The sequence below is a fragment of the Sinocyclocheilus grahami genome, unplaced genomic scaffold, assembly GCF_001515645.1.
Source record: "Sinocyclocheilus grahami isolate Dianchi unplaced genomic scaffold, SAMN03320097.WGS_v1.1 scaffold3.1, whole genome shotgun sequence".
In the NCBI taxonomy this organism is placed as follows: domain Eukaryota; kingdom Metazoa; phylum Chordata; class Actinopteri; order Cypriniformes; family Cyprinidae; genus Sinocyclocheilus; species Sinocyclocheilus grahami.
The window spans coordinates 1,942,291-1,960,865 of NW_015505182.1; the positions used below are offsets into that span (position 1 = coordinate 1,942,291).

The 18,575-nt window shown below is 38.6% G+C and overlaps 1 protein-coding gene across 1 annotated transcript in view; it reads right to left on the reverse strand.

Annotated features, from left to right (window-relative positions):
* The window catches only part of LOC107581352 (forkhead box protein J3-like), a 50,679-nt gene that overhangs the window by 23,295 nt on the left and 8,809 nt on the right, over positions 1-18,575 (reverse strand). Inside the window, exon 3 of the mRNA XM_016266882.1 lies at positions 1,813-1,896. Coding sequence (XP_016122368.1) covers positions 1,813-1,896 — 84 coding nt within the window. The remainder of the gene's footprint in view (positions 1-1,812; positions 1,897-18,575) is intronic.

An 18,575-nucleotide genomic window follows, 5' to 3' on the forward strand; every position in this document is an offset into this window, starting at 1 on the left:
ATTGTGCTTGTGACTGCGATTTCGTCACAGTCTGACGCCCTGATAAATAACATGCTTCTTCGCAAATGCTCTTTTCATCTATATGGTTTCCTGTCATGGTTATATGTTTACATGTCTTCAATCCCCGCCCCTTGCTCTTACTATAGCTGAACTTTTTCGGTTCGCCTGCCTCCAATCCACAACGCAGGGCTGGACAAAATGATGCAAGATGCCTCTGAGCCAGGTCAACCTCGGAGACCAGCGTCGAGTGCAGCCGAGTTGTATATTCCGGTGAGTGCTGCTCATAAATAATGGAAGGAAAAAGCTCTGGCTGAAAATAACCGGCGCAGAAACTCTGCATTAATTGATGTTTGCTAAAAAATGACTGCAGAATGCAACGTATGTAAAGGCTGCCTGGGGCACAGTTTATTAATAAGCTGGACCCCCCTCTACAAGATAAACTGAGCCGCACCGAGTGAGACAGCTATATAAAAAGATATGAGCGCGCAATCAGAAAACCTGTGCGCGGCACAAATGTAAAGCACCGACTCAGACATGAAACAAAGCCAGTGTTCTCGACTGAGGAAATATTCAGTCCTGTCTCATTCTTTTCTATCAACACACCAAGCCCATATTGTCACATATTTCTGGCCTTGTAAAAAAGCAAAAACCCAATACAGGTAGCATCATGCTAAAGGCAGACTGCCTGCAAGATAATGCTGATGGAAAAAAGAGACTTGAGCAATATGTTTATTTTGGAAAGAAGCTTCTATGACAAAACTAATACATACTATGTTAACATTAAATTGTATGTGTGGTTGCTTGGTTGGTTTTGTTTGTTGTTCTTTCCAAAAGATAAAAAAAAACACGCAACGAGCCATCAACACATACTCTGAAGAAATGATACGGTTTTCTGCTGACCGTTAAAGTTTAGAAAGATGAATCTGACTACAATAGGCTGAGATTTTTACACCTGTAATACTTTTTCCTACAGAAATCGTTTTCACAGCAGGGACTGCTTACTACATACTAAAACAATATTTATTTTTTGTAACATGTATTTTAAAACAAACAAATCTCTTTGGTGAATGTGTATCTTTACGTACACATTAACATAACATTCAGTCAGAAAGCGAAGTGGATTAAAATAACTGATTCATGAGATTAATGTTTGTGAATCATATAACCCTGAGAGTAACGGATCAGAGCGTTCACTCTGCACGCGATTGCGGTCCGGCAGTGCGCTCCAGGAGCGGTGCGCGTCTGCAGCAGTCATGTTGCGATCATTTTCGCACGGAGTCTATAGACCCGGGTATACTTCACTCTCCGCGTTCCGTTCCGTCTCGCGTACAGCCGCGTCCGCACAGCTTTCAAAGTATACTCAACCGCGGATGAGCTCGACACAGGCGCAAGTCTATTTCTGCTGTGCTGTCTGCGCTGAATTAAAGTGACCGCTTATTATTCGCGGTAAAAATTTACATGGATTGACACTTTAAAATAAAATTACTGTGCTGGAAACACTGTAATCATCACAGTGGCAACTGAACCATAATCTAAGCAACCACAGGGTCAAGAGAAATGATGGAGCAAATCAAAGACATTGAGTTTGAACTGGGAGAACGAGACACTCACTCACTGTTTTCTGCTTTTTGATCACTCCCAGACTCGAAGTAATGAGCTTGGCTTGAGAAAGTCTGTATGTCTGAAAGCCGACCACCAGGGGGTCTCGAAGCACACACATAAACTTAAACGTGCGTACACATGCGCGCACACACACACACACACACACACACACACACACACACACACACACACACACACACTTTCACTCACCCGCTCTCCAGACCGTGGCCTCTTCTTGGGTCGTGTGGGCAGCGTGTCCTCCTTTGGATTTGTGTCGATTGCCCAGTACGAACCCTACAAACAGGATGAGGATGAAATATTAGTCCCAAAGCAAGTCATCATACTCTAAAATAGCGGTCAACTTAAAGCCATTCAATAAAACTTTGATGAAAAGCAAAGCACGATAATCAGCAGGGTTTCCAAGAGAGAAACTTCTGCAATCAGATACTGGGCGCATTCTCCGTCAAACACATACAACTTTTAGTTCATCAAAGTTTCAGCAGGCTCATCTGTAAGCCCATCACGTCGGGAGAACGTATATGTTGAGGTGCGAAGAAGTTGGGTCTTTTGCTACAGCCGTTTCTTGCGCTCGCTCTCTCGCTTCGCATTTCTCCTGAGCCTTGGCAGAGGCAGGTAAAATGTTAAGCCCCTCCTGAAGCCCCTCTTCCTCAGCCGCAGGTTTATCGATTGCTCCTGTTCAGGGCTGGACACAGTGGTGTTGGATTTCTGGTCAGGTCTGATAATCAGGCAGAAAATAGCACACCTTGGATTGGGGCTGCTGGTATCTAAGCACCCAAGACCCTGGCTGAATAATTTATCTTTGCATTCTTCCGGTTTAATTTATTTTTCAATAGTGCTGCTCTTCCCAGAAGCTAAAGGCAACCCTGGCCACGAAGTTAGGCAAAAAGAAAAAGAAATTAACCTCTAGGCTTGGGTTTTATTTTAAAATATTTCATATTATATGGGATAAGATCTCAATTGTCCAGAGAGGGTGCGATCAAGACCTTCAAAATTACTTGTGCACAGCTCATGTGTGCACCTAAGCAAGGAGAATAATTGAAAATCACCAAAGGATTTGTCTAGACAGCATGCTTCAGGTTCCTCAAACGTTCAGCCTCCAAAGACATATTGATAAAATGATGTAAATTTCTGCATTTAAACAGCAATACGGCACAGGTTATAAGCTACGGAATGGCAATGAGTAGGGTTGGGCATCGTTAGAAATTTTCCGGTTTCGATTACGGTTCCAGTTTTGCCTAATGATTCCAGTTCCGATTCTGGTTCCATTTAAATGAACTATTATTATTATTTTTTTACTATTTTATTTTTATTGAATGTAGTGTTGCTGGAAGGTAGTAAGTAATGTTGAGTAATGCTAGTTGAGTAATGCAAAGTTGATGTTTTTCACTCTTGAAATGACCTGTACACTAAATAATCTAACCCTCATACTTGCATAACAATAGCAGACTATTTATTTAGTGGTTTAAGTTGAAATCAGTATGTATATTAATGACAATATGGGACAAATATAATGTAATTTAGTGGCGGCAGGAGCTGCGCGCTGCCGGTACGTGTACAGTGAGACAAAACAATGTGCACAGTTATCAAAGACGCGAGTGCGCATACACTCCTGGAAAACTATGTGTTCAGCAGTTAAAGATGCGGCCTGGCATGTCTGTGGAGTGCGCGTCATGGGAAGCAATGTGCTCAGTAATTAAAGAGGCAGGGCGGCGTTTCTGTTATTTAGTTTGTGACATCCTTTACGGGAAACGCAGTTGCAAGGCTGCTCACAGCGCTTGGTCACGTGTCGCACCAAAACCGTTTTCGGAATCGAAACTTAGAAATAGCTCACGGTTCTGGTTCTTTTCAAAAAACAGAACCGGTTCTTGGTTCCCAACCATAGCCCATGTGCCCGAACGGTTTTTCGAAGCCTCCCTACCTTAAGAAAAGTTTTCATTATCCCTGTTTTAATACACGGCTGTTGCAGCCATTTGTTAGGTAAGTGTGATGACCGCTCCAAAACAATCTGACCAATCACAACGCTCACAGCATGATCACACCTTGCTTTAACATGCCATTTTTTGGCCTTGAAAGCAGTGTACTAAAACCAGCCTAATGAGAGGATGTGACACAATTAACATTAATTAAATGGTAAACCAGGCATTCAAATTTCACTTTTTAACAGTCAACCAAAGTCAGACATTATAGTCATTATTTATTCTTCAATTTTAATATGAGCCTCATCTAATTTTACATTCTTAAAAGGTACATACATACACACACACACACATTTTCCACTCCGAACAAAATGGAAATGGTCGACCAAAGAAGTTGAGTGCACGTGCTTAGCATCATATCCAGAGGTTGTGTTTGGGAAATAGATGTATTAGTGCTGCCAGCATTGCTGCAGAGGTTGAAGGGGTGGGGGGTCAGCCTGTCAGTGCTCAGACCATACGCCGCACACTGCATCAAATTGTTCTGCATGGCTGTCGTCCCAGAAGGAAGCCTCTTCTAAAGATGATGCACAAGAAAGCCCGCAAACGGTTTGCTGAAGACAAGCAGACAAGCAGACTAAGGACATGGATTACTGGAACCATGTCCTGTGGTCTGATGAGACCAAGATACACGTATTTGGTTCAGATGGTGTGAAGTGTGTGTGGCGGCAACCAGGTGAGGAGTTCAAAGACAAGTGTGTCTTGCCTACAGTCAAGCATGGTGGTGGGAGTGTCATGGTCTGGGGCTGCATGAGTGCTGCTGGCACTGGGGAGCTACAGTTCATTGAGGGAACCATGAATGCCAACATGTACTGTGACATACTGAAGCAGAGCATGATCCCCTCCCTTCGGAGACTGGGCCGCAGGGCAGTATTCCAACATGATAACGACCCCAAACACACCTCCAAGACGACCACTGCCTTGCTAAAGAAGCTGAGGGTAAAGGTGATGGATTGGCCAAGCATGGGCATCCTCAAACTGAAGGTGGAGGAGCGCAAGGTCTCTAACATCCACCAGCTCCGTGGTGTCGTCATGGAGGAGTGGAAGAGGACTCCAGTGGCAACCTGTGAAGCTCTGGTGAACTCCATGCCCAAGAGAGTTAAGGGCAGTGCTGGAAAATAATGGTGGGCGCACAAAATATTGACACTTTGGGCCCACTTTGGACATTTTCACTTAGGGGTGTACTCACTTTTGTGGCCAGCGGTTTAGACATTAATGGCTGTGTGTTGAGTTATTTTGAGGGGACAGCAAATTTACACTGTTATACAAGCTGTACACTCACTACTTTACATTGTAGCAAAGTGTAATTTCTTCAGTGTTGTCACATGAAAAGATATAATAAAATATTAACAAAAATGTGAGGGGTGTACTCACTTCTGTGAGATACTGTATATATATACACATACATGCATGCATACACACACACACACACACACACACACACACACACACACACACACACACACAATAAATAAAAATTACATTAAAAAGCTACAGCATTGCCCACAATGACATGCAGCACTCAAGTCAAGCACTGTAACGTGATACTTAAAATTAGAACAGTTTTAACTTGCCACTGATTACGCGGGAATACACATGATGTATCATTAGAGAGTGACGTGTGTAGCAAAAACGTCAAAAGCATATCCTGACATTCAGAGAATAAATCATCATACTGTACATATTATCTATTCTATGCAAATTAATAAACAGACCATGGCACTTGAGTTGAGAGGTGCGCTGATGTGAAAGGGTCTTCAGTTTCTTTATAAATTCTAATGTAGCATGAGTAGCTTAAAAATGTTAAATGCTAAAGGTAGTGAGTGCTCCCACACAATAAACAGACTAGATAAGTACAGCTACTCTCAAATAGTTTAACAAATGGTGAAACATGATCTTCACCTTGCATCACCATTTACGCATTATATTCCAGCATTAGACCATCAGAGTGCATAACATGCACAACAATTTCCCTGTAACAAACATCCTAGTGTTCTTTATTTCAATTTAAATAACCATGTTCCTGTAATTGATGCAGTGACGATGAAGGACAGCTGAAGGTGACTGAGAACGCTGGCAGTCTGTTACACCTAGCAGATGTAATTTAAAAGAAAACTACTGCAAGACACTTTCACTGTGGAAGGGGAGGCCGAGTAGCGTTCCTTTTAATTAGCTGAAAAATCTTGAAAAACCGAAAGCCCTTGGGAGGGAAGTATCTGTAGGCTGCATCACAATACCTGGAGAGAAAGCAATGTTTAAAGAAATCCATGAAAGGAGAGTTTACATGAATCTGAAATATAGGGCAATACAATAAGATTGTGTCGAGGTTACTGGTTTAGATAAACTCAGCTGAACCCCAAAATTAAAAGCCATAAAAGAAATACACTAAAGAACATCAATACACCTCCCTTAACAATGACCATCGCAAATCAAGTATTAAATTTTTCTAAATGAAGTAGTACATTTATAACATTTAATAGCACTTTACATGTATTCACTTAGCAGACGTTTTATAGTATTACATACTATTGTACAAGGGTTTAGGGCTGGCAAGATTTGTATTAAACTGATCAATAGTGACAGTAAAGACTGAAGGATCATGTGACAATGAAGTCTGGAAAAATGTCTATATTATTATATATTTTAACACATTAAAATAGAAGAGAGTTCATTTAAATTGTAACATTTCACAAGATTACTGTTCTTAATTTTTAAGCAAATAAATGCAGCCTTTGTGAACATAAGAAACTTCTTTCAAATATATAAATATGCATGTGCTGGGTTTTGCAGTGGCTTAATGGTAAACGCCTTCTAATTGAAATTTCCATTCTAATGGAAACAAATCAGTAAGACAACGCAGGCTTGACCTCTCCGACCAGAAGTCTAACTCAAGGGCATATGCGTTTGTATCTGCCCCAAAGTTCGGCCTTGCTCATTCTCAGCAGCTGCTGCGGATCACAAAGGTGAAGTGAACAATCGTTTTTGCCATCTCTGAGAAGCACGCCTCAGTTACTATCTCGCACAAACAGCAGGGTCCATATTCCTGCCGTATTACAATATTGATGGAACATATCAAGAGAGCCCTGCGCAGCTTTGAAGTTCTCCTTCCAGGGGGAAGGGCTGTGTGGAAGGAGGCAAATTCCAAATTGAACATTAGGGATGCAAGCATGTTGGCCATGCATTCGGAATAGAATCCATCCAGCGATAGATTATTTTGTATTTAATGGAGCACATCCCAGGAGTGTCAATATCAGAGGATTACAGCAAAACATGAAATTAGCATTCAGTCCCCATCCCCTGCATGCCTCGGCTCTTCTCTTTATGTCCGAGAAAAACGCTCACGAGAGAGGCGATTAGATGAAAATGCTAAACAAACACACAGTCTAGGTTAATATGTGATGAATTTGTGAAATAACTACCGTATAACATCTAATGAGGGCAATAACGGGCCGTTTCCACTGGGCCGATCAGGGATGACTGTAGGTGTGTTTTAGAGGTTTAACAGCAGACCGAAGGGAACGACACGTCAAGGTAAGGGAGTCTCCGACTGCATCAGCAGTACTGAAACCATTAGTGGCAATAAAGGTGAGCTCTCCAAAACAGTTGAACCTGATAGTTCATGAGATGCATGCATAAAAACAAAGGCGGGTCAGAGCAGTTTATAACCCGTCATTGAACCCGCTGCATCTGTCCACAGACCCTAACCTTGTAGAACATTAAAACTTTAGCAGCAACAGCAACTCTAGACACTGCAATATCCAAGGTCAGTCACGCAGACAAAAAAAACAACAACAACGTCAATTACTTAAGCCTGCTCTGCAATAGCAATGTGCAATTTGTCCATTTTGAATGCTTGAGCACTTGACAGATAAAACAGAAAGGTAAACCAAAAGAAGTCACGGTGTGACAGCTTATGAGTGTAAATATCAGATGGACATTGTACAGTGAAATATACCAAATCCAATGCATATTATGAACATTAGCAGCATGCCATACATGACCAGCAGGGTCAGGATTTTTTTCCTTTTAATATATTAAGACCTCTACATTATATCACATATATAATAGATATTCTAATATAAATACTTAAATAATAAATATATGAATTTCATATTTCATACAATGGTATAAATAACAATTATTATTAACATAATAATGAAAAATATAAGATTTCTTATTAGATGACACTTTATTACAAATATTTAAATAAATATATGCATTCCATATTTTATATACAAATTCAAAGGCCTACATAATTTATGACATGCATGTTTATAATATTGAATGATACAATAAAAATATACTACTACTAATATTAATAACAATAATAGTAAATGACTAAATATGGCACTGCTGTAATAAAATATTTTAATTTAATATTTATTTTATTTACTATTTACTAAATAGACAATTACATTTAAAATCAAATCATTTTAACAACAACAACAAAGTTTACTTTTCACAATATAATTAATTCCAAAAAGACGCCTTCCATTTTTCTCCATGAATCATGCATTCCACATGGGTTGCAAATGCTTTTTCGTGTTGACGATATGATTATTCATGACAACATGAAGTGCTACTATGCCTTATATCTTTGCACACTTAAGGTAGGACATGTAACCTGTCTAAATTCAGCAGAGAGGCCTGCTTGTCAGTCAACTACATACGAAACACCCATTTTTTGACCCTGCGTTCAACCTGGAAAATGAGTTTTACTTTTTGATGACTTGTGTCTGTCTTATATATCACTACATGTTAACAGGCAAGTCCTGTCTGACAGCATCTTTACACGCACATGTAAAATCAATGGTTAGCAGGTCACAACATAACTTGAACATAACAAAGGACTTCTAGAGTGTAAAAATATTTCACAACACATGAAATGATGAGCAGCTAACACTGCTGAATGTCTTATGCTTGATTGCATAGATTACAGCTGGAGCTCAGAAGCACCGCAGTGCAGTGAAGTGATGAAGAGGAGGAGGAAGAGAACTGTAGGAGTCATCGAGGATGAGGAGCTACATTAAAAGGGCCAGACACTGAGCTCTGTGGGAGTGCCTGTCCATTACTGTCTCAGGGGGATGAGATGTTCCACAGCGGGAGCGCTCTTGTACCCCCCCGTGCAAACGGGCTCGCTGACAGTCAGCACACCCATCTGCCCACTCTCCCCTGGCCTCTTGCCCACCTCTCCTAACATGACAGAAGGGCAGGCGGGGGAAAGTGGGTCAGGCTGACCTCCTCGTCCCGAGTATCAAGCGCTCAGCGTGAGTCAAAGGGACAGGCCGTGTCGCAGCGGAGTTCTTCATCAAGGACGTACCGCAGTTCCCCGCCTGCTCAGCCCAGGGAGCCCAGGTTACAGCAGAACCATCCCATCAGTGCAGGCAAATCCAGCCTGACATCCTCACTCCACATACCATGACACAGAGGGAGATTTTAAATGATGGGGGGTTGGCCAGGAAACTGATGATGACTTGATTACAAGATAAAACACATTTTATCATCTAAAGGTCTCAATGTAAAGGCCCTCTATATAGCAGAGCAGCTATATGCATCCAATTCATGTCAGGCTATTATTGTGCTGTAACTGAAAAGCTTAACATATGAACAATACAATAAAATATGTGAGGTGATGACAAAAATATGACAAAAAAAAAAACATATCGATATTTTCTGGAATTTTGTCAATAATGATAATTAGTCAATATTTTGCCGAGTGGGTTATTGCGCTGGTATTTTGGCAGGTTTAAGTTTAAATTAATTTTTTATCTATTATGGGCATTTTTACGTTTATAAGGCCATTTTTCTAACCTAATCAAATGTATGCATCATCTTGTGTGTCAAATTCTTAAATTTAATCAAGAAATTCAAATAGTAATACAATATAGGGCTGTTGCCAATCAAATAAAATTTGTGTTTGCAATACAGAGGTGGCACAGAAACTGCATCTGAAGTGCCATTTAGATGCATTCACATAGTATGTATAATGCAGGACATGAACGCATTTAACCTGCAGTTACAAATGCATAAATAATGTTCTGATGTTACAGAAAAGATGGCAAGTCACTGCATGAGTGAGTCATTGAGTCATTCATTCCACCAATTCGTTCAAACAACTGATTGATTCAGTAATGAAACACCATCGTGTGTTGCTCAGAGATGCAAAACAGTTCTGCTTTGGCTTTGATTGAAACTATTTACGTTGACAAAACAGAGCAAAAACAGGAACTGTCTAACTTTTTGTTTATTGGATTGTTTTATAAAATCAATATCACATTTGCAATCATGCTGATATTTGGAGAAAAAAAACTGTACTGTTCGTGTGATATTGACCATATCAGATGATATAAATATAAAAGACATACAAAAGTATATGAATTTATCTTGAATTTTGGGGTAATTCTAAATTAATTTTAATAGATTAAATCATGCAGTGAAAGTGTGAACTCTAAATGTGCACACGCAGTAGTCTGACCTGCATCTCACGTGTACTGTATGCTAGCACAGTGGTTCCCAACCCTGGTCCTGGAGGCACCCCAACACTGCACATTTTGCATGTCTCCTTTCTCTGACACACCAATTTCAGGTCTTGGAGTCTCTACTAATGAGCTGATGACCTGAATCAGGTGTGTTTGATTAAGGAGACATGCAAAACGTGCAGTGTTGGGGTGCCTCCAGGACCAGGTTTGGGAACCACTGCGCTAGCACTCTCTTGGTGTTTTTGCGATATACTCGACAATGTCAAATCGCATATCGTTTAAACAACAATTACGATATCGCACATCCCTAATATGCAGTATGCTTACTGTAAAAATAAACTATTCCACATTATGGGCATAGGCCTATTTTACTGAAAATAATATTATCCTCAGAAATCTTCTATTCATAAAGGAATGTTACATTAAGCTACTATGATTTAGTTCCTAAAGAAGCATTTCAAAATAGTATTATACAAAAATAATATAGGTTTAAGTTTTACAAAGAAAATTTATTTTAACTTGAAAAAAAATCTTCTCCTTAAGACACAAAACAACTGGGTATATGGAATATGTGTATGACTTTAGCTTAAATTGTTAATTAGAGGATATGTGTCTAGCCACCAGTAAAGCAATTTTCAGCACAAAGCTGTACTATCATGTGAAAGGTGTGGGGGAAAATAAAGAGCAAAGTTGACTGATCAAAAGAGACAAAAAGTAGTGTTTCAATACTCCAGGGCACGGAGGACATCCCAAACACAGCCTGGAATTCCCAGCATTCCTGCTTATACACTGTGTCACTTCTGTGCAGTGTGCCCGTTCCCACCCATCCCATACAGTATTTTGTTTTCTCTCTCTCAAATACATTCAATATCTTTGACATATGGGCTTTTCCACAAACCACGCTCAAGTTCCCTCAGCCACTGCAGTTCCTGACAAGCCCTTTGCAAACACAGAGACGTACACAGGCATTTCTTAAGCTTGCAATATCTCTACACACATTAGGGAATGTAGCACGTTGGCAGACTGTGTTTGTAATGGGTGTGGGAAGATGCTGGAGCTGTTTTTTTCATGTACGTGGTGAGAGGAGGCACAAACGGTGCTCTTAACTGGACTCGGGGTGGAACACCATCCATCTCGCAGACTAAACCTGTGAAAATATCCACCACCTTTGACAGACAAGCCATGCGACTGCTGCCTGGAACTGGATGCAGTGAGGTTTTAATCCACTTAGAGCATGGAGAATCCCTCAACCTCGGCCACAGAGATGAGGACAGCATGTCTGAGTGTGAGAGAGGCAGGAGCTGATAAGGCGCTAAGATGTGGGGGCCCCTTGTTAAATGAATAACGGGAAGGCATCATACTGGAGCTGTACCTGAACTCTGGCACTGTTTACACCTGGTATTACCATCAGTTTCAGGTGATCCTAGCACAAAAAGACACCAAGTACAATAAATATTAAGCACTATACTGATTGGCATACAAAATAAGTCTTGCCAATGTAACTGTATGGTTCAAAATGACTGTTGTTTTTTTTAAAGCCACAAATGTGTGAAAAAAAAAAGTTTTAGCACTTCTGGAAAAATTACTATTTATAATACAAATGCAATGTTTCATGGTTTTCTGCCTACTTCTGTATGTAACTTTTCTTTAGACTTTTTTACAACGCTATATATTTTGAATGATTAATCATGTATGAAATATTTTCCAATGAAATATTCACTGCAAAGTAACAATTTACGGTTTTAAGGTTTGCACAAATAAACATTACATTTTTAAAAAAATAAAATTACATTTAGCACTGACCACCTGAGTGCTACATTTTACACTAATTCACCAGATGAAAATTAATACCAGACAAACAACCTTTAAATGTGAAAGGTTTTTCATGGAATCACCAATGCCAATAAAAAGCTTTCACTTTTAAGAGTGTAAATAGGCTGTGATACCCAAGTATGTTCCACATATATCCGTTTTATGAAAAAAAAGAAGATTATTTTTCATTTAAACGGCTGACAATCACTTGAGAAAACATACCAATGCTGAGCAAAACGGCATTTCTAACTTCAGCTTCAAGACAAACAACCCACAATCGAGCAGCAGTGGACGACTAGTTTAACGGATTCTCAACTTAATTTTTCAAGGACTTCAAAGGTATTTGATCTCTTTTCTCTTGGCATCTAGCAGTGTGTTGGCATGCAACATTTTTAAAGCCCATTCCTTCTCTGATCTTTACTCGCTTATACGTAGTTTTAATAAAACATGAAGATTTTGCTAGCTGCAGCAAAAACGAATGCCAAGGTGAAAACCACAATAAACAAAGAGCCCCATTACACCAAGATCTGAATAGCTCGCATCGAGAACAAGTTGAGAAGCGGCACGGTCAATACAAGCATGATGTAATGCCGCGTGCAGTGTACTCAGTGAAGTATTGCGATAATTAAAATTTGCAGATGCTGTACAAAGTAATATAACACCTTGGGGAACTGACTAATTCGGAGTTTAAATTAAACCCATCTTTCATGTAAAGTATGTTAATTTATAAGAATAATAATACATGAGTACCATGGTAAGTGAGCCCTGAACAGAAACTAGACTAGACAATACATGCATGATGACACTGGCTCTTTTTTTGAGAATTTTTTCATCTTGACCAAATTAGCAAAGAATCTGAGGAAGCCTTGAGGACGGCGCCAGTGACTATGTCAAATATCAAGTGCAAGTCTCAGTATTTCTTTGAAAGACACAGGAGTGTTGATTAAATAAATAAATAGCCTTAATAACCACTTTGAGCATCTTGAGAGTCTGGCTACATGATCTTCTTATATAAAAGGAGGTGAAAGAGGCAATGAAAGTCTTACAAATGGACTTCCTCCTCTACAGAAGAGCGCAGATGTAGCTCGGTCACAAACACTTCGCAAGGCTTTGCAAACTAAACTGTGAAAAGCTTTCAATAGAAATACAAAAACCAGTCTCCAACTGTGTGACCAGGGTTCAAAAAGAGACAAGAGAGGACTATTCATTCAGATTTTCTTTCCGAGTTAGGCTGGCTTTGTCACCCAAGGTGCTTTTAAAGCAAACAGAGCTTTAAGACCAGAGCCATTTCATATGACCTGACCTCTCTCTGGAGATTTCAAAACCCTCTGTATCGTTTCCTACATGTGTTCAAGGCTGCAGTACTTACTATAGATTAACAGCAGAAAGTCCCATTTAAAACAGCAGCCATTTAATAAGGATTTTAAATGTTTTGGAAATTCACTGGTGTAATTTTGACTAACAGGTCAAAAAAAAACGTATAAAAAGGCACTTGTCTGGAGTTTTTAATCAATGTCCTGTAAAGCTGCACTTTTAGCAAGGCATGTTCATACTTCAATGTTGAAAGCCTAACAAAATAACTTTTTCCTCAATTTTCTAACAACCTTGAAGAACACCGAATTCCACAGAATCCTGCCTTGCTCTGGTTTAGAGAGAAGACATTCAGAGGATTAGCTTGATTGAATTCTTCTGCTCTCTGTAGAGATTGGTAGACAAAACAAAGAAACATGTCCTTCTACATCAATTGCAGCTAGACACTCGCACATGAAACGGGACACAGTTAACAACCCATAATGTAATGCATTTCCTTCATTATGCAAACCAGATATAGGTGAAGAGACTGGATCATGAAAAATGGGCGTTACACACCAGAATGAGGCCAGGTGGTTGGAACTGACATATATGGATTTATTTAAGACCAGGAACATGCTTTAAGAATTTTAAAACAAATAATTTGTACTTCATGTTGACAAAGCAAATGTTCACTAAAATCACTTAAAAATAATATATATAATATAATATAATATAATATATATAATATTTCCACTAGAAATGAAAAAGAGAATTTCAGAGAGATTAAAGCCTGGGGTGTGGCAAATTTAGGGCCTTCCTGTCTCTATTAAATGTGTTATGGCAAAAGTAAAATCAAAGTCAATAAGTACTATGTGCAAAAGTATCATATCCAGTTAACCAGTTTTCAAGTGCAATCTTTGACCTACTGGTCTGAGTAGGGTTGTGTATCGTTTGAATTTTATTAATTCCGATTCCGATTCTGCTTATCGATTCCAATTCTTTTCGATTCCCAGTTTCGATTCCAATGTGATTAAATAATGATATCAAACATTTATCCTGTGTCTCTTTTTTGCAAACTATTTATTGGAGCTGAATACCATGAACAAAAATCAACAGGCTACATAAAAACTGGACTCTTTAAGAGCTGTTTGAGTGCAAAATAGAACTGCATGATTCTGGAGTTTTTTTTTTCCCCAATGGAAGTTGTGGTTCTCTCATGATTCTGAAGAAAAAACAAAAGACAACTAAACAAATTCATAAAAATTAATGATTCAATGACTCACTTAAGATGTACTTGTTTCATTACTGGATGAATCAGCGTTCTTGAACAAATCTCTTGTATGATTCAAAGACAAATACATTTTAACAGCCCCTTTTTGCCACCTACTGGCGTAACAATTAGTGGTCGACTGATATTCATTTTTTTGACAGCCGATGCCGATATCTTGGAAAGCAGGGTGACCGATGGCCGATATAAAGCCAATATAATTTTATTTATTTTAATTCATATTTAAGAAAAGTAAAAATAATTTGAAAATGGATTAAAAAATAAATGTGTTAAATAAACGTATTTATACTTTAGATGACAAAGTATTTTTCACAAATAAATAAATATTTAATAAAAAATATAATAAAAAAAGGAAGTAAACACTGTAACCAACAGGGCACTCAGTATTCTGGGAAGTTTGTGTGCATTGGAAATCATATTTTTTCAAATAAAGCCATGGTAACACTCATTTTACATACAGCACACAGTAAAAATGACATTAATATGGCAGTGGGCAAATGCATAAAGCGCAACATAATTTGAAATCACAAGTTTGTCGATCACGCATTTCCAGTGAAGCTGAACTCTCCTCCTGTCAGCATTCAACTCACACGGATTGACCGTCATGCAGAGAACACGCGATCATGCAGGATACAAATGCACACTTCACAAGATCTCACAACTGAATCAGACTAAGTTTGCAAGGTTTGTGAAATTAAATGTTCATTAGTCATTCAAAGATTTGTTTAAATGATATAAATGCGTATTTGCTGAATGCTGACGGCAAACAAGAAAGTATTATAATGTTTGCCTTTCTATTACCAATAATATAAAAGCAATCGTTATAATACTTTTTGTATACATTTTAATTCCTTTGTTTAACCGTTCTATCTGATTATTAGACAGATTTCTGTCCATATTAGACAGAACTGTTAACGGCAACAGCGAACAAGAGGGAGAATGTGAGCACTGTGTGCTCAGGCGTTGCCGCTCTCAGCACCGTCAAAATAAAAGTCCCGCCTCGAACGCATCGGTCAAACAGGAAAACTTATCAGCCAATGCCGATATTTAAAAAATGCCAAATATCGGCAGAGGCGATATATCGGTCGACTACTAGTAACAATGAAATCAATAAATCTTCATTTGAAGTGTCAAATTACTTTCAAAAGGTGATTTACTCTATTTTAATCGCTACCATATACATCATACACACAGTTTATATTTCACCTATAAACTTTTATCCCAGTACTTCTGTGATTTGAATGTTTGTAACTAGGGATGTGTGGGTCTAGTCAACTAAACGGTACAGCTTCTACTAGTCGACACTGAAAACAATAGCCGATTACACGACAGAAAAAAAACAAAACAGGATTTTATCGTTCACATTACCATCATTTTAACATTGCTTTTAAAACATTTAAAATAACAAGTTAAAATAAAACGTTTGAAAAAGAATACATTATTTTTAAAAGTTTATCTGGGCGGAAACTACATTTTTACCTCAGACCTCACATGCGTTTTCTTCGTGTCAGTTGTGGGGAGTTCAAAAATGGCCACGCGAAAAAGACGAGAAGGTGTGGGATTATTTTGAATTAGAAGGAAACTGAAAAGTTTTGAGTAAACTGTGTAATGTCAAATTGTCTTACAATAACTCTACTGGAGCAATGCGTAATCATATTCAATACAGGCACGTAGGCGTTAGCTTAGAGGCTGGCCAAATCCAGTAAATGTCAATAACGTCATTCACTACAACCCGTCGGTGCTGCAATCCCATCCGCGCCGTCTATTCCTCTAACGAAGACCCACTTCGGTGCTGGTGCGGGATGTCCAGGCGCTTTCTGAAACTCTATCGACTTGCTTTTCATTATCTCTGCGTGCCTGCGACTTCAATTCCTGCCGAGTGCGTTTTTTCAAGTGCAGGAATTTTATTCGCCTCAGGTCCCGTCTTTCACCAGACCACATTGATAATTTCACTGAACAAATAACGCATGGTCTGAGTAAGTAAAATGGGCATGGTTGCATTGTTTTGTTTTTAGACAATATAGCCAATAAGAAGTATGTTTTTAAAAGCCGTTTTAATGCTATTTCTTGATAAACCTTTCTATTGTTTTGGACTTGTGTTTTAATATGTTGGCTAACGTTATATGAAGATTAAGAAATCTGTCAGGCTATTGATTGATTTTGTTTTTAGACAATATAGCCAATAAGAAGTATGTTTTTAAAAGCCGTTTTAATGCTATTTCTTGATAAACCTTTCTATTGTTTTGGACTTGTGTTTTAATATGTTGGCTAACGTTATATGAAGATTAAGAAATCTGTCAGGCTATTGATTGATTTTCCATTGTTCTGCATTTCCACAGCTGATTTGAATAAATAAGTTATGCTTTGACCGACGTTGAGTGTATGCTTTTCTTTTATTTCTTTTTTACGACCACCTAAATTGAAATGATGATAACGCGAGGCAAGTGTGCGGCAAGCGGAATTCATTGAGGGATTTGACAGTGTGATTTATAGATTAAGTATTTAAAATATAGGCTATGCTACATGAACGCACAGAGTTTTTTTTTTCTTACCATCTTTTGGGGGTTTCTTGCTTTTAGACTAGTCGACTACAAAACTTTCCTTTAAATGACAGTCAAATTAGTCAACGCGCACATCCCTATTTGTAACAGAAATAATGATACTGTGTGGCTGAAAAGACTGTGAAGCCGTTTCATTCATGACAGATGACAGCTGCTCTCTTTAGGTCGATGGCAGCACGAACACTGATTTAAATGTTCAAATCACACTGGTGTGATCGTACGCTGCACGGACGAATCAAGTGATCACAACATTGATAGCACACGTCAAAGGCTGAGGAATGAAACAGACGGATCATTGTAATTTAGGAATAGAATCACGTTGGTGTTTGAATCGTATTCGCGATCTTTAACGATCTATTAAATTAAAGTGCTCTGTCATGTTATAACAGCTATAACAGATATTATACTTAGCTTTTTTGGCTTCTGATCGTAAATGTAGCCAAACTTTGGAGTGCTTAGATTAGTGAGCAAGGTCCTGGCAGGGATCTGTCCTCACAGATGAAGAGAAAAAAAAGCGCATAGGAATCGATAGGCGGAATCGAAATTTTAATTTGACAACAAGTATCTGATTCCTGACCTTAAGTATCCGATAGTATACAAGTATACAATTCAAAAGTTTGGAATCAGTACTTTATTTAGAAGGAATTTTTATTACGCAATGATGCAATAAATTAATCCAAAATGACAGTAAAGAGGTTTGACGGACTTCAAATAAACGATATTTTTTGTATCTCATATGTTTTCAACATTGATAATAATAAATGTTTTTTTTCTGAGCACCAAATGAGCAAATTTGAATGATTTCTGATAGTGACCCTAAACTTTTGGACAATATTGTAAATAATCAGCTAACTTCCTCTACGAAATTCCCTGCTGACAAAAAGAAATTACACACATGCAGATTTCCTAAAAGAATTTGCTAAAAGAATTTGCAGATTTCCTCTCAGATCTATTGGTTACTGTTGATAAAGCGCTAATTGTCGGAGATTTTAACATTCACGTTGATAATACAAATTATGCATTAGGACTTGCGTTTACTGACCTAATAAACTCTTTTGGAGTCAAGCAAAACTTCACGGGGCCCACTCATCGTTTTAATCATACGCTAGATTTAATTATATCGCATGGAATTGATCTTACTGATATAGATATCGTACCTCAAAGCGATGATGTTACTGACCATTTCCTTGTATCGTGCATGCTGCGTATTACTAATATTAACTATATATGGCTCCGCGTTATCGTCCGGGCAGAACTATTGTTCTAGCCACCAAAGACAGATTCACAAATAACCTGCCTGATTTATCCCAACTGCTCTGTGTACCAATAAGTACACATGAACTAGACAAAATGACTAGCAACATGGGCACTATCTTCTCTAATACATTAGAAGCTGTTGCCCCCATCAAATTGAAAAAGGTTAGAGAAAAACGTACTGCGCCATGGTACAACAGTAATACCCATTCTCTCAAGAAAAAAACTCGTAGTCTTGAGAGCAAATGGAGAAAAACTAACTTGGAAGGTTTTAGAATTGCGTGGAAAAACA